This window comes from Filicampus tigris, chromosome 21 (assembly GCF_054856515.1).
Source record: "Filicampus tigris isolate MCC_2025a chromosome 21, RoL_Ftig_1.0, whole genome shotgun sequence".
NCBI classification, from domain to species: domain Eukaryota; kingdom Metazoa; phylum Chordata; class Actinopteri; order Syngnathiformes; family Syngnathidae; genus Filicampus; species Filicampus tigris.
In genome coordinates this window covers 11970698-11985496 of record NC_141237.1, presented here as the reverse complement: position 1 = coordinate 11985496, position 14799 = coordinate 11970698, and the positions used below count along the sequence as shown (strand labels likewise).

The 14799-nt window shown below is 40.5% G+C and overlaps 2 protein-coding genes across 2 annotated transcripts; both read right to left on the bottom strand.

The window, feature by feature from the left end:
- Nucleotides 1-458: 458 nt before the first annotated feature.
- ercc3 (excision repair cross-complementation group 3) lies at nt 459-7048 on the bottom strand. Its single transcript, XM_086021034.1, has 15 exons — nt 6900-7048; nt 6388-6587; nt 6065-6301; nt 4984-5033; nt 4770-4905; nt 4422-4592; nt 3877-4081; nt 3407-3721; nt 3123-3307; nt 2814-3016; nt 2633-2729; nt 2300-2417; nt 2071-2189; nt 1193-1342; nt 459-1103 (listed from the first exon to the last, which is right to left on the bottom strand). Exons 1-15 carry the CDS (start codon nt 6925-6927, stop codon nt 969-971), a joined length of 2349 nt encoding a protein of 782 aa, XP_085877160.1. The 5' UTR covers nt 6928-7048; the 3' UTR covers nt 459-968.
- Nucleotides 7049-8458: 1410 nt separating this feature from the next.
- Nucleotides 8459-13606, bottom strand: bco1 (beta-carotene oxygenase 1). Its single transcript, XM_086021409.1, has 11 exons — nt 13530-13606; nt 13303-13431; nt 13092-13221; nt 12338-12485; nt 12104-12254; nt 11366-11586; nt 11032-11289; nt 10859-10964; nt 10691-10785; nt 9377-9488; nt 8459-8613 (listed from the first exon to the last, which is right to left on the bottom strand). Exons 1-11 carry the CDS (start codon nt 13585-13587, stop codon nt 8459-8461), a joined length of 1563 nt encoding a protein of 520 aa, XP_085877535.1. The 5' UTR covers nt 13588-13606.
- Nucleotides 13607-14799: the final 1193 nt, after the last annotated feature.

Sequence of the window (14799 nt, the reverse complement as noted above, 5' to 3'; positions counted from 1 at the left end):
GGGAATTTTTTTTTTCTTCACATTTAGGTGTTTTGACACTCAAGGAACATAAAAGGACTCAGAAATGAAGCAAACATTGACACTTATTAGTTATTTTAGACTCTGACCAAGGACAGACTGATTTTCAGCTGGGACAATTATCAATGTCGATATTGGACATTTTGAATTGGTCTATAAAATTTTTTTTTTTTTAAACTGACGGCTGAGTAAGAGATCAATTGAAAACTGTGTTAACGTTATTTAAAACAAATTGATGAACTTAAATGCTAAATCAAAAGCTCCTCCACACATATAATCTATATCAAGTGAAAAAAACTTTGTCACCCAAAGAAATTAGTATCTACTGTTTCCCTCTCTACTTGACTACTGAGGAATATCATAATAAATTTGAAACCTGCCAAACCTCGTAAGCCAAACAATATGCTCCATGTGAAATGCTAGAAGAAAAAAAGATTAAGTGGACTTTTAGTCATTAGTTCAATTTTATTTTGTGTTAACTGTACAGCAAAAGTAGTCTTACATTATCCGAGTTGACTGTTGTTCCTACCTGAGGTTTCTATGATCCATTTAAGTAGAACATGAACATGATTTAAAACAAGATTTTTAACTTAAATCTCTTTGCTTCAATTCTACTAGGGCTCAAATGGTTGTAAAAAAAAATGGTTAGTGAAATCATCCATTCGTTTTGCATACCACTTATCCTCACGAAGGTCACACGTGTGCTGGAGCCTATCCCAGCTGACCTCCCGGTGAGAAGCAGCCAACCATTCACATGTACGGATACTTGAGAGTCAAATATGGGGGTGAGCTGGGCTAAACGGAGAAAACGTGTCAACTCCACACAGGAAGGCCAAAGCCCAGATTGGAACCACCAACCTCAGAACTGTGAGGCGGATGCGCTCAGAGCTGCGGCCTCTTCACGCCACCTAGTGGCTAACGGTCAAGTGTCCTAACATTAACCGGCCCATCTACTTCCTGAAGCGCTTGAAGAGTGGATGGATTCCCTTTCCGAAAGAAGTCTGCTTGCTTTTACCCTGATATTCCATATAGACCGTGTCATCAGCACCAGACATGGAGCTCATGGTCCCCGTTCGCCTTGAAAACTGTTTGGGAAGAAGACAGCAAACACAAATGTCAAGAATGCATAATACGTACATGCATGTAGATTTTTTTTTTTTTTTGCCGCACCCACCTGGGATTTTGTGCCCGCCTCCCCTGCCACCGTTTCCTCCTCGGCATCCAGGTCAGATGCGGCCAGGACCTTTTGGAGGAGCTGCTGTTGCTCCTCTCTGGTGGAGAACATCAAGTCTTCTTCCTCCATTCCTGCCAACTGCGTGATCACCTAAGAGACGTACATGGCTTTTAGATGTGAAATGACCATTTTGCATGACAAGTGGAGGAATATATCCATCCGAGCCACCCATAGTTAACTGACTTAAAAGATCCATTCTTCCATCCATTTATTTTCTATGCCGCTTGTCCTCATTAGGGTCACTTGGGGCGATTTCAGGCAAGAGGTCGAGGGAGCTAGACCCTTGCGTATTTTGAGAGCAACAGTCAGTGCCCTTTCAGCCATTAAATAGACAGTCAAGCACACAAATTCAAAATGAAAATACTCATAAGGAGCATTGACTAACACGCAACACGTGGTAAACAGCTCCTCATGCTACTCACTAGGCCACTCCCCTTAAAGGCACGCATCAACATAGAAAGACAATACACTGTGTGTACGGTATTTGATTTTCAGCTTAATGATATTTGCAGTAATATTTTCCGTCATTAACTCATTCACTGCCATTGACGAATTTACTTGTCTTTTCACAATTCAGCCATTCAATCCCAGGAATTTATTTTATTTATTTTTTTATTTTATTTTTTTTCAAACATTTGGGCAAAAGAGGCTTTGAAAATGTCTGGCAGTGAATGAGTTAAAAAACATGCGACAAATGTGTGTTTTGTGGGGACCGCAATGGATTAATGACTAATTGGAAAATGAAAGAATTCAAATCCTAAATCAAGGCACAACTATATGGAGTGACCAAAAAACAGAAAAGCAGGTGCCAAATATACCTTAAAGCTGTAGCCTTGGTCCACTAGAAACCTCTGCCTCTTGGTGGAGTACGCCATCTCCTGGGTGTCCTGAGACACCAGCGAATAAAAAAATGCATTGTATTCCTCTGCAACCATTCCTAAGAAGAAAGAAGGCTGGCGTGAAAGTCCGCTTTTTTTCCCATATAGCGTATACATTTGCGCATCGAAGAAAGTTTACCTCACCGTGACAACACTAAAGAAAACAAACCTTTCTTGGCTCTTAAGACTCGACCAAGTCTCTGGGCTTCCTGCCTCCGTGACCCACCATGGGAGGAAATTTGGATCAGAACATTGGCTTCGGGCAAATCAAATGAAGTGTCTCCAACCTGTTTAAAGATGTATTAAAACTAACTTGTGCAATTAAAGCAAAACGCAACACATGATATGAATTGATTCTTTCCGTCACCAATTCAAGATAGAGGAGACAACTGAGTGAGTTAATTGACATCCGCAGACGATAGTGTGACGGGAACTCAAGAGGGCAAAACTTTGGGCAAGAGGGCATTTTGAGACACTCGCTAACCCATTCTCAATTTGTTACCTTGGAGATGAAAATGGTGTTGATCTTGGGATTGTGTTTGAAGTTCTGCAAGATCTGCATACGTTCCCCTTGGGAGGTTGGGCCATAGATGTAGGGCCTTGAGGAGACAATTACACAGAGTAATTTACTCGTGAAATATTGAATTAAAAAAAAAAAAAAATTGGGGGGTGAAAATACATACTTGTTGAGGCGAATTGCATATTCTTTCAAGGCAAAGACATTATCAGCAAAGACAATGATCTTGTCATTGCGCCGCTCATGAAAGCGAATGAGAAATTGGCACGCCCGGAACTTATTGGGATTCATCGTGTAAAGCAAGATGCGCTTCTTAGTTTTGATGGCCACATACTCTCTGTAAAACTCTGGAGACATCGGGCACCACACCTGCAACACAGACATGATGTTTTTTTTTTTTTTTAACAAAGTGCCCACAATCTAGAACACGCTCGTATGTCCTACGCGATTCCTGCGAGGTTGACGGCTCTTTCACCTCTGCGCACTGGACTTTGGCTATGTAGCCATTGCTCTGCAACTCCATCCAGTTCGCTTCATAAAGCTTTGGCCCAATCAGGAAGTTGAGGTCCACGATCTTGTCATCCTCCCGAACTAAAGTAGCAGTGAGGCCCAATTTGCAATGTGCCTGGACGATGGTCAGCACACTTCGAAACATTTTGGCTACGAAGAGCAGGTCGAAAAAAAAAAATGGGAGCGTAGCAGACAATCTCACAAAAAAGCGGGGTCTTATATAGGATGTGCGATCGTGGTACTACTTACCAGGGATGGTGTGTACCTCGTCAAGAATAATGAGACCCCATTCTTGGCTTCTCATCCACTCCATGACCCTCTCGGCTTCCCAGGAGCGCTTGGTGCTGTGGCCCAGCATAGAGTAGGTGCTGATGGCCACTGAGCAACCGATGGGCTTGTCCTTGGCGTCGGAAGTGAAGCGGCAGATCTGAGAGTCATCAATAGTGGACCACATCTTGAACTGGGCCTTCCATTGCTCCACGGACACAGAGGAGTTACCCAACACCAGGCAGCGTTTGCGTACCGTGCACGCTGCTGTCACGCCCACCAGAGATTTGCCCGCTCCTGGAAAGCAGGAAAGGTACATAATCTTGTGGCCAGTGAGTCTACGCAAAACAAACAGTCACTTTGACATTTTGAATGTCGGTTCCAAACTACTTATGACTGAATTTATCATCATTCCATCCTCCCTTAAAAAAACAGTAAACCAGGATTCTCACCACAGGGCAGGACAATGACTCCGGAACGAGCTCGTCCGTTGCCAAACATCTTGCGAAGACTTTTTTCCTGGTAGGGCCGTAGCACAGCAGTCGGCTTCAGGTCTATGTTGATATCTGGGTTGACTGTGTCATTGCGAAAGTCATATTCGGCGAGGAGCGGGTATTCCAGCTCAATGCAGCGCTTTTGTAGCGCCTCAATCATCTCCTACACAAAAATGTTCATGTTGATTTGAAAAGTCACAAACAAGCTCAAAATGTGCTATGCATCTGGAATGAAAAAACGTTTCAAGACATAATTTTCTAGATTAATTTAATCAATCCGTTTTTCGATTAATCGAGTCGATTAATCAGGGCGAATCGATTTGAAATCGATATTCCATTGATCGTTACATCCCTAAGCATATATCGCTAATTTATTCCAAAATTTCCATCAGACAGTTATCCCTCCATAATTAAAGATAATCAGGTGTGACATCTCTTAGCACACCGCGTTCCTGTATTTGGCTAAAACCAATGAGCTGCCGCACAAAATATAGACACTGCACCTGTTGGATCTCAAAAGACACAGTCTGAGTCTCTTCCTCCTCCTCTTCTTCCTTGTCCATCTGCTCGTAGTAGCTGAAGATGTCTTCAGGGACCTGCTGGTCTGCAGTTTGACCATCAGAGGGCTGCTGTGAGGTGGAAGCACCTCCTTTGTCCTCAACAGTCTTGGAGATCTGTTCAAGAAAAACAGTATTAATCGTGCACGAACCATGGAACTCGTTTTCTTCATTAGTTGAGTAGTACATTGATAGCTAAGACAGCTGTTAAAAAATATCCTTGTTTCATTATCAGTTGTTTTGCCATTCAATCATTTAAGAGTTTTGGAAAGGACGTTTTAATTGGTGACATACCGCTGACTTGCTGTGGATGACCTCAGTGATGAGCTCGCCGTCTGTCCCATCAGCAGCAGAGAGGCGACATTTTCGGATTTTTTCGTCCTGCAGGAGACGCTGAATCACATCAGGGAATGTGCTCTCAACAAAATACCTAAACAGACACGTGGGTGAAAAGTGAAATTAAGAGCCACAAAAACAATAAAAGGGAATCGTTCTGAAGTGGCTTTACCTATTATGCTTGAGCACCAGCTTGACTTTGCCGTAGCTCACAGTGCAGAGCTGGGGAAAAGAAATATCAAATAATACATTCAAACACAAAGACAACCCACGGGGAAGACATCTGAACCTCACTAGACTTGAACAACCATCACCATCATAGAAGCTGTAAAATTCCAACTGAACATTCATAATAGGGATGCAGCTATACCACTTTCATCGGACCGAGTACAAGTACTTACATTTGAGTACTCGCTGCACCGGTACTTGATAATACCATTTTAAAATGTCACTGATTAAAACGTGTTTTATTTTAATACAATATCGTTCGAAAACACTTTTCATTTAACATGGAATAAAGGTCACTCAAACATAACGCTCCTTTTGCACACAAATATTGTTAAAAAACAAAAGCTTTTAGTGAACATGGAATTAATTTCAATCAAATACAACACTATGTATTACTACAGCATTTAGTTTACAGTATTGTTGTTTGATGATTTATGTGTTATGTGTTATACGTTTTGCCTTTACTGTGTAAAACAATTTGATGCAGTCGCATTTATTTTTTTAAGTGCCCTATGAATAAAGTTGCGTTGAGTGTTGTTTCGTTGTTGTTCATTTAAGCAGGAAGTACATGTGATGCTTCTGTTAGGCATGCCTTGGCCTCCAAGGAGGAAGGGAGAAGCAATTTAGCTTCACTAATAAAGCTCGTTTTTCCACAAAAAAATATACAGTATGACTGTGACTATTGTTAGATTATCTTTCTGTATGTTGCGATGCCGTATGTGTTTGAGTATTTGTTAGTTAAATGTATATACTGTGGCCCCGATGCCATTCCATAGCCCACCAATGGCGATTTGCATTATAAATTAGTATTAATCTAGCAGAGACGCATGTAAGACAAAGTATGTGTTAGGTTAAATGCATAACGTGTAATTATCTTTATCATGTGTGTTTACTTTTAAAATAAACTTGAACTAGAATGATATTATCGAGTGTTGTAATATCAAAACATTTTTAAAGATCAGAGTACCAGTACTGACCTACAGTACCAGCCCCGATGTCAATATCAGTGCACCCCTAATTCGTACCTGAATAAATTGCACAATTCCATCAGGCACGGAGGTCTTGCTGAGTTTCTGCAGATACTCCACTATGTCAGAGGTCTGTAGCCCCACACTGACAGCTGCATACAGTGAATACGCTGTAAGCTTGTACTCGTGGATGTGGTTGGGCCTGCACACCGGCTCCGCAATGGCCACCAAGAAATCCTGGGCATACTTATACACTGGTGAAAATGCTTCTAGAAAGATGTGTCCATCTGGAGCCTGTAGATAACAAAATGAATTACAAATGAATTTCAACAATGAAGAACGTTTAGCTTGAACTAATTCTGAAACAAAGGACATCTTACCACCCAGAGGGGTCGTGAGGAGTGATCATTCTTCAGAAGCATCTGAACACGATAGTCTTTGGCTCCGTATTCATCTAGCCTGGTGCTGGATTCATCCACTTGTTTCCCCGCAGCAGCGGGTATGGCATCCTGCGACTTGCCACTCACCACGTCTTCATCATCTTCCACCTCCTCATAGGAACGTTTCTTGGACTTCTTCTCTGTAGACCATAACATGTTTAATACAGATGACTACACACAATATTCACAAGGTTTGTGGGTTGCACAGTATAAATGCAAACATCTACAAAGCAACAAATACAGTGAAGTGAACACACTATGATACAGTTATGTCTGTAAGTGAACTGGAATCATAGCGACACTAAATTGCAGCATTAATGTTGACAATATCCACATTGATGGCAGCAATTTATAAGGCAGTCCCCATTCATGTGTACAGCGCATCGCAAAACTGGTAGAAACCAGACATATCGTGTCTAATTAGCAAGCTGAAACATAATTCACTAACTCACCTCGATCCGATTTATCCCTTTTCCCCATTTTAGCCACTTAGAAGCCCTTTTCTCTATACAGCAAATCGTTAAGGAAAGAAAAGTGGAGACGATAACGTCCTCTTATTTTCGTAGCTGTCTTGCCGCCATGGCAGAAAGTGGAACTGGAATTAACATTGTCTTATTTGATGCAAATAGCAGTTGGTAATCCGCGTTACGATGCACTAACGCCAGCTACCGGACTGGAGTGGAATGGAACCGCTGCCCTAGAGTCTCGAAATAAAATTATATGTACTGTATGAGTGCGTGTGTGTGTATATATATATATATATATATATATATATATATATATATATATATATATATATATATATATATATATATATATATATATATATATATATATATATAGTTTTTTTATTTATTTATAATTGTTTTTATGTTTGATATGCCTCTCAGATGGCAAGCATCAGAGTGTACTTTGCTCGAGAAAAGCAAATTCATGAAAAAAGATTCCAGAACATAGGCATTTATAGATAATATTATCACAAACGTCGATGATGATGTGCTTTTGAATTACTATGAAGCAATAGCTGCAACAGAAGACCAGTCCTACCTATACGCCACTCACCCAAAGTACTGTAGGTGGAATTGGCCAACCCACCCATGATCCTAATGAGGATAAGCAGTATTGAATAAGACAGCCCCCATTTCTGCAAGGCAGCCAGAAGGCAGGATTTACGTTTTGAATTTTTTTTTTTTTTGAATATTAATGAAACACGGCGGCACGGTGGTCGACTGGTTAGCACGTCCGTCTCACAGTTCAGAGGTCGTGGGTACGATCCCGGCCCCGGCCTGCGTGGGTTTTCTCCGGGTACTCCGGTTTCCTCTCACATTCCAAAAACATGCATGGTAAGTTGATTGAACTCTCTAAATTGCCCCTAAGTGTAATTGTGAGTGCGGATGTTTGTCTCTGTGTGCCCTGCAATTGGCTGGCAACCAATTCAGGGTGTCCCCTGCCTACTGCCCAAAGACAGCTGGGATAGGCTCCAGCGCAACTGAGGATCGATAATGGATGGATGGATTAATGAAACACCTTGACATGAAATGCATATGATTCTAATATATATGGGATTGAACTCAATTATGAATGCAAAGCATAAAAACATATCTGAGAACAATCTGATAGAACAATTGACAAAAGTCTACAAACTTGAGACTGAGAGCCCAACATGCCATGTGTCACATGTCTGAATTCTCCCACATACTGAAAGTTGCTTGGATTTATTGTGAGTTTAATATACTTATTTTTTCGGTGAAAACAAGAGGCACAAAAAGGCAAGTCAAAGAGATACACAAGAATAAAGTGGATACTATATAATGCAGCATACATTTTCACCAACAAAAAATTACTGTATGTAAATACTGTAAGAAATACCATGTTAATACAATATCAACCTCCTCACTTTGTCTAGTAGTCCCTACTATACTGAAGTGTAATTTACACGCTTTACATGTTGACAAAGTTAAGACCCCCCCCCCCCTATTATGTATACCGATGTTTACTAAATTTTAAGTGACTAATTTCCATGAGGGATAAAATATCCATGCATGTCCTTATGGAGTTCAGTGTTCACGTAACCCCGAGCTACTTCCTTGAGGGTTCTGCCATCAAGAACCAAGATGAAGTTCAACTGGTCTGGATTGGTGCTGATTACAGATGATAAAACCACACCTACAAAGAGAGGGAGAGAGATTAAGATAGTGACATAAAATCAAAAATATAAATCCCATCACAGACTGTTGCAAAATTTCATGAAATTATCTTGCATAATCATACAAGCCTACAACAATTTGGTATTCTTGTGTGAACCAGCTGTAAATGATGAAAAGTAGAAATAAAATCCTTGGGATATTAATTGGCCCATGAGTCTGCAAGACATTGTGGACATTTGTAGTATTTTAATCAATGTGTACAATATGTTCTGCAGATAACATCCTGCTTATTGTTTTTGTTGTCATTTGCAGTGCTACAAAACAAAGCACTGAATACACTCATGCAGGTGTACCTAATGTTGTATATGAATACATTAGAGATGTCACCACACCGGCAATATCGTGAAATCACGATATTAAAACTGCCACGATATATCGTCGCCGTCATGTCACGAGATTAATAGCAGAATATTTCTTTGTGAATGCTGTTATTACGTACCAAAACATAATATTGTGATGTTTTTTTTTTTTTTTAATATGAGCAATTTTTTTTACAATATCGTGAGCTTTTATACAGTATCTTGAGCTTTTTATATATCGCTAACCTACCCCGATGATAATCATCATATCGCTAACCTACCCCGATGATAATCATCATATCGTGAGGTTCATATCGTGATATTATCGTATCGTGACATTTGGATATCGTGACATCCCTAGAATACATACAAGCAAGCATATTATCCACATAATGTGCATGTTATGCGCACAGTAATGCTTACCATCGTCCTCTGACTCGCCATTCGGCCTTGGGACAAACACTGCCTCGGATGGCCAGCAGTTTTCTTCACTCCAGGTCAACTTTTGCTTGGTTTCTGTGTCAAATTTCACAATCTGCAGCAAAAAATCAGATTAACAAACATGGAGTTAATTGGCAATATATTACAAATATGTAAAGGTATGCCTGCGACTGGATTGTATGTTAAAAGCACACTGTACCACTATTGCCTAGTAGAAAGGTATACAACCATATTTATGACCACAAACTCAATGTCCAGTTGGTAAAGGATCATTTACCACAATTTAGTAATTATGTTATCTGGATTTATGACACTGATAACCACTAAGCACAAAGTGTTGCTGGTATCTTTGTAGTGTTTATTAGATTCCAAAACTGGGCATCGCCTATTTTCCGCCTGCATATTTAATCGACCCACGTGGTCCCAGTCAGTCGAGGTCGAGACCGGATTTAAACTGCACCACGTCACACACAGGTGCCGCATTTCTGACACGTGGCCGAGTAAGGAAAAAATAAAAAAGTGTTGTGTACCTCCGGTCCTCCAGACGCAATGACGTGTCTCACATTTGTTTTTGTGACATGAAGATTACACTCTCGATGCCGAGCCCTGAGCAACTGAGATGTCATTTTTAGTCGACAGAAGTGACAAAATGGCCGCCCCCAGAGATGGCTAAAAACGCGTGGATTAACTCTTATTCCACAAACTCAATATTTATCAGAATGCCTTGTTTCAACTAGTGTTCTCGCATAGAACATATTCCTGAAAGAAATATGCTTGAGTTGACTTCCCCCGTGAGTCCCCTTCGAATGAATGAATGAACTTAGACGAAAAAGATGTGGTTTTACCATAGGAAGAATAAACATCATCCTGTTGACACAAACGAGACGAGTGCTTGTGCGTCTTTCCTCTCTCTGACGTCAGCGCGGTGATTTGGGCATAGTGTCAGAATGAGGGGAAGTTCTTTAAAGTATATTTTCTGTACTACTCAAGCCTAATGGATTTCCTTTCTTTCCATTGTTTGTGTTAGCTCTGTGCTTCGCTCTTCACTAATGAAGACTACCCAAGGGTACAGTAAGTCCAAGTGGGGTTTGTCTTTTTGTTTGAACAGCTTCGAAGTCAACATTGAACTGTTTCCCCCCTTGTGCTTTTGTCATTTATGCTACTTGGAGGGACAATGTTGCGTTGAACAATGCATTTCCTTACTTTTTAAAACTTCAAAAACAGATAGCAAGTCAAGGGAATTCCAATTGTTGCTGCATTTGGGCATTGGAAAAGACAATAAAACCCAAATTTTACCTCTCTTGAGAGCGCCGAGTCCTCAACGCAATTGCCATACACGAAGCGGTGTCTCTTGGTGTTGATGTCGTAATTAATTCGTGGCAAGTCAATCCCTGACCAAGATAAAAACGTGACTTGAGCAAAACACAACACACAGAAGGTTGCTGACACTAGCATGACGTTTACCTCCACAGAGCACCTCTGCTTGGCATATTAGTTTGCCTTCTTTCTCTTTCACTGCTGTGGCTGTGGTGCACGTCACTTTGACCAGGTTCTCTCCGATCGCCGCGCCCTGCGCACCGAGTACAGCTCAGTAACCCCTTTGCGATCAAAATCAAATTGCCGTGTCTTCTTCTCACCTTGTTGGCTTGAACGGGAAGGGCAAATCTCCGATAGCTTGGTTTGGAGTAGCTTTCGTTGCGAGATCCCGGCTTTTCCTTCAGCTTGCTCAGATAAAACATCTCATAAAGGCCGTTGTCCTTGTAGGAGATGACATCAAATATGACGCAACCGTCGACCTCGAAAGCATTCACGTGATGGTAAACGACCATAGCTTCGGTGTAGTACTTTGTCTCCACCACTTTGCCTGTTTTTCTGTCTATCAGGTGAATCAGAGTCTGAAGGGAATAAACTGTATTTTTAGAATTTTTAATTCCCAAATGTTGAGTGTGCTGAATTAAAAGCAGTGCTTACATTTTCTTCTGGATGGAACTTTAGGCAGCTGGCCCAGTTGACTCCCCTCATGTAGGCGGTGGCCATCTTGAGGATATCCAGTTTGAACGGCTGCTCGATGAATATGAAGTAGTTGTCCGTCATGCCGAAGCTGTGGTAGTAGCTCGGCGTCAGGAGGGAACGGCAGGGTACTGAACAGATCACCTGTGCATTCTTCAGAGCGGGGGATTTCTTGTCTTTGTCTGTGGGGGATGGAGGGGTAAGATTAGTGCATAAAGCAGACCTCAAAACCCCTTTCTTGAGGTATAATTCAAGCACTTGAAGTAAATTTACTGCTTCAATTATATAAGATGTTTTAACTGTCAGTCACACTTATGCTGCTTCAACATTTTTTTCACTGGTATGACAGCAGTATTTTTTCTATGCATAGCTAGTAGGGATGTAATGAGTAATCGAAAATCAATCTGAAACCAATGCGCTCTGATTAACCGATTCATCTATTCGATGAATCGAGTTGAACCATACTAGTGCACAGAGACAAGCATGAGTGCAATTTTTTAAAAATCGAATCGAATTGAAAATCGGGAACTGAAAATCAAATCGAATCGGGGCTTGAGTGAATCTTTACATCCCTAATAGCTAGGCTTACATGCAAAAATTCTGCACAGCTTCTTGTCTTAGGTTGTATTGCATTTTGACCGCAGATAAGTATCCAGCCAGTTGAATTATAGGGACAAAGTAGAGCAGGTCATCATTTACCCTTCTGAGAAACAGCGGGGACTTTGAACAGTAGGTATTTCGTCTTGCCCTTTTCAGCTATACAAGTACCCATGTTGTAGGCGTTACCCTCCTTGTCATAGTGTGGATGGGACGTAGCCAAGTTCACAGGGACAAATTTCATATAATCCACCTGAATGGAAACAATGTGTACCGGTATATTTAATACAGTTAATGAAAACAATCACTTTTACGTTTTAGACGGATGATCCTTACCTTATCCTGAGTTTCCAGAGTAACTGGGTCAATTTTACGAATGTAGTTGGTTTCAGAGGTGGCAAAATAATCCTGACCGTATTTGATAAAATTGCTGGCGCCGTTGTCAGTGAAGTCAGGCACTGTGTGGTTGAGGAAGGTGATTGCCCTTGATAGAAATACAACAATATTATTTATGACAACACACATTGGCCTCACATAAGAACGGCACATTCTCTTAGGGTCTGAAATCCCAACCGAGGAAGTGGGATGAAGCCGTATTGACAAAAAGTTCAAATAAAATATGTCCACAGATTGTAAAGAGGGTCAAGGGATGAAGCAGAAATAGTAAAACGACAACAGCCTTAACATTACGGCTACTAACACAATATATCCAGTGTAAGAATTGTCACCAATATTCCGCCTTTATAAAAATAACGTTCTGGTTACCTCAATCAGCTACACAAGAGAGTGAAAATATCAGGATCGACTCTCGTATGATGTGGTGCAGTTCTACACTTACATCACTTCACTGCCATTGACGAATTTACTTGTCTTTTTACAGTCAAGCCATTTGATCTCAGTAAATTATGTATATTTTTTTCTAATTTTTTCAAACGTTAGGTTAAAAGAGGGTCTGAAAATTAAACATCAATCAGCTTGAAGAGATATGACATTTAAACATTGTGTATGTATGAAATGTGCAATTTACCGATACAAATGGTCTTCCAAAACTACCCACTTAGTGAAGATAAAAATCAAGAGCAATGCTTACTTGACAATAAAGTTTTTGCTCGGGTCAGGATAAGCCATCGTTCCCATTTCAGACACAACAATTCGATTAGACTCCATGTTGGCTTTGTAGGTGTCACTTCTCAGGAACCTACTTCTGTGGGTCACTTCACCTGTGACAGTGCAACAACAACACCCAAAACAGTCCATCAATGAATTATTCATTGAAAACAAAAATAACATAAGATACCCACCATCCTTGAAGGAGAAGCTGTGCATGATGGCCATGCCATCAAACCAGTGGTCGTAGCTGGAATCCCCGACTGAGAAGATCCCGGGGCCATTGCGCAGTAATGTGCCTTGCAACCAGGAGGGTATGTTCCCTAAAGCAAAGGGAAAACAATCAAAAAATGACTATAAAGGCTAAGCCAATGTTTTCCTAAAGCCAATCACACAGTGTAAAAATAAATAGAGAAACTACCTTTCACTTCTGCCTTCAGAGGCTCTGGCTGCTCTGTTGCATTTTTGGAAAAGTCCATGTTGACAGAGAGTGGGAGTGAAGCTGTTAGAATGAATAGAGCAACATGCAAACCAGTCCTTTTATAGCTCTTTGCAAGGGGAGGGACAAGAGGAAAATCATTATCTACAGATTACATACACAGTATGCGCATACATATTTCATATTATGTCAAATGTGCACCTCAGCTCATAAAGAAACATTTCATATTAAATTCGAATGGTACCAAAGTTGGACATATTGTTATACAGTATTTTAACAACACCAGTACATATAATGCAACATTGTGCAAAATGAATTAGGGTTCATTTCATGTGACACAATTCCATTTTGTTCTTCCATGTAGAACTAATAAATCGCTCGTGTCACATTAAAACATTATAAAACAACCTGGAAAAGAACAACTGAAATCAGATATCATCAGATATCAGATGTAAGCGGACAGATTAGATATGGACGACATATCACATCAAATAAATCAGCACACATATGGAACGAGTTTGAAGGGGCAACTCGTGTTAATTCTGCAGCTCAATTTTCATGAAGCTGTGTATGTCTTTAATGCACCTTTTGTGTATTTCAATGGGCTCTGTTAACAAGTCTTGCCTTTACTATGCATCCTTTCATTTTCCAAACCGCCTAACCTCACTATGAACTAAAATTTCAATCATCAATATTGTTTTGAAAATAGGACATTAAGGCAGGACTTATGTTTTGATTTATTTATTTATTTATTTATTTTATTTTATCTTCAATGTTTCTGGAATTTATCATTGTTAGATTAGGCCTCTTTAGCACATAAATAGATAGAAATAGATAGGTGACATGAGCCAGGTCATGTCACTGTGACCTTCACTCCTGGCTTTGCATCTTCCTATCTGTCTGCACTCTTGCACACTTACCAGGTCATACCAGTTAAGACCATGTAGTCACATATAGTTAATGTTAAAGTTGAAGACAGTACTTCATTTAACCACTTCGATCTCCCACCATACACCGTCGACCGGTAGAGAGGGGTGTTCTTCCAAAAATCCATCCATCCATTTTCTGAAGCGCGTCCTTTTGGGCTAAATTAAAATCCATCCGCTTGTCGCGCAAGAAGAATCTCCCTTCATCTGCTGTGACGGTGTGTGGCAAGCAATGACGTAACAAAGATAAATATTTTGATAAACTGTCCAGCTGGGCTTCATTGACTGCTTAACAGTTGAATCTAATGCACGATGGCTAGCTAAAT

Bases quoted from the DNA above. Each gene is read 5' to 3' on its own strand.
- bco1 (XM_086021409.1), bottom strand. From the start codon at position 13,587: ATGGACTTTTCCAAAAATGCAACAGAGCAGCCAGAGCCTCTGAAGGCA. The intron at 13,432-13,529 runs GTAGTTTCTCTA...CCTTTGCTTTAG, and splicing joins TCTGAAGGCAGAAGTGAAAG to GGAACATACCCTCCTGGTTG. The intron at 11,587-12,103 runs GTAAATGATGAC...CATCCCCCACAG, and splicing joins CCCCGCTGTTTCTCAGAAGG to ACAAAGACAAGAAATCCCCC.
- ercc3 (XM_086021034.1), bottom strand. From the start codon at position 6,927: ATGGGGAAAAGGGATAAATCGGATCGAG. The intron at 4,906-4,983 runs GTAAAGCCACTT...GTGTCTGTTTAG, and splicing joins CTGGTGCTCAAGCATAATAG to GTATTTTGTTGAGAGCACAT. The intron at 1,343-2,070 runs GTATATTTGGCA...TACGTCTCTTAG, and splicing joins ACCAAGGCTACAGCTTTAAG to GTGATCACGCAGTTGGCAGG.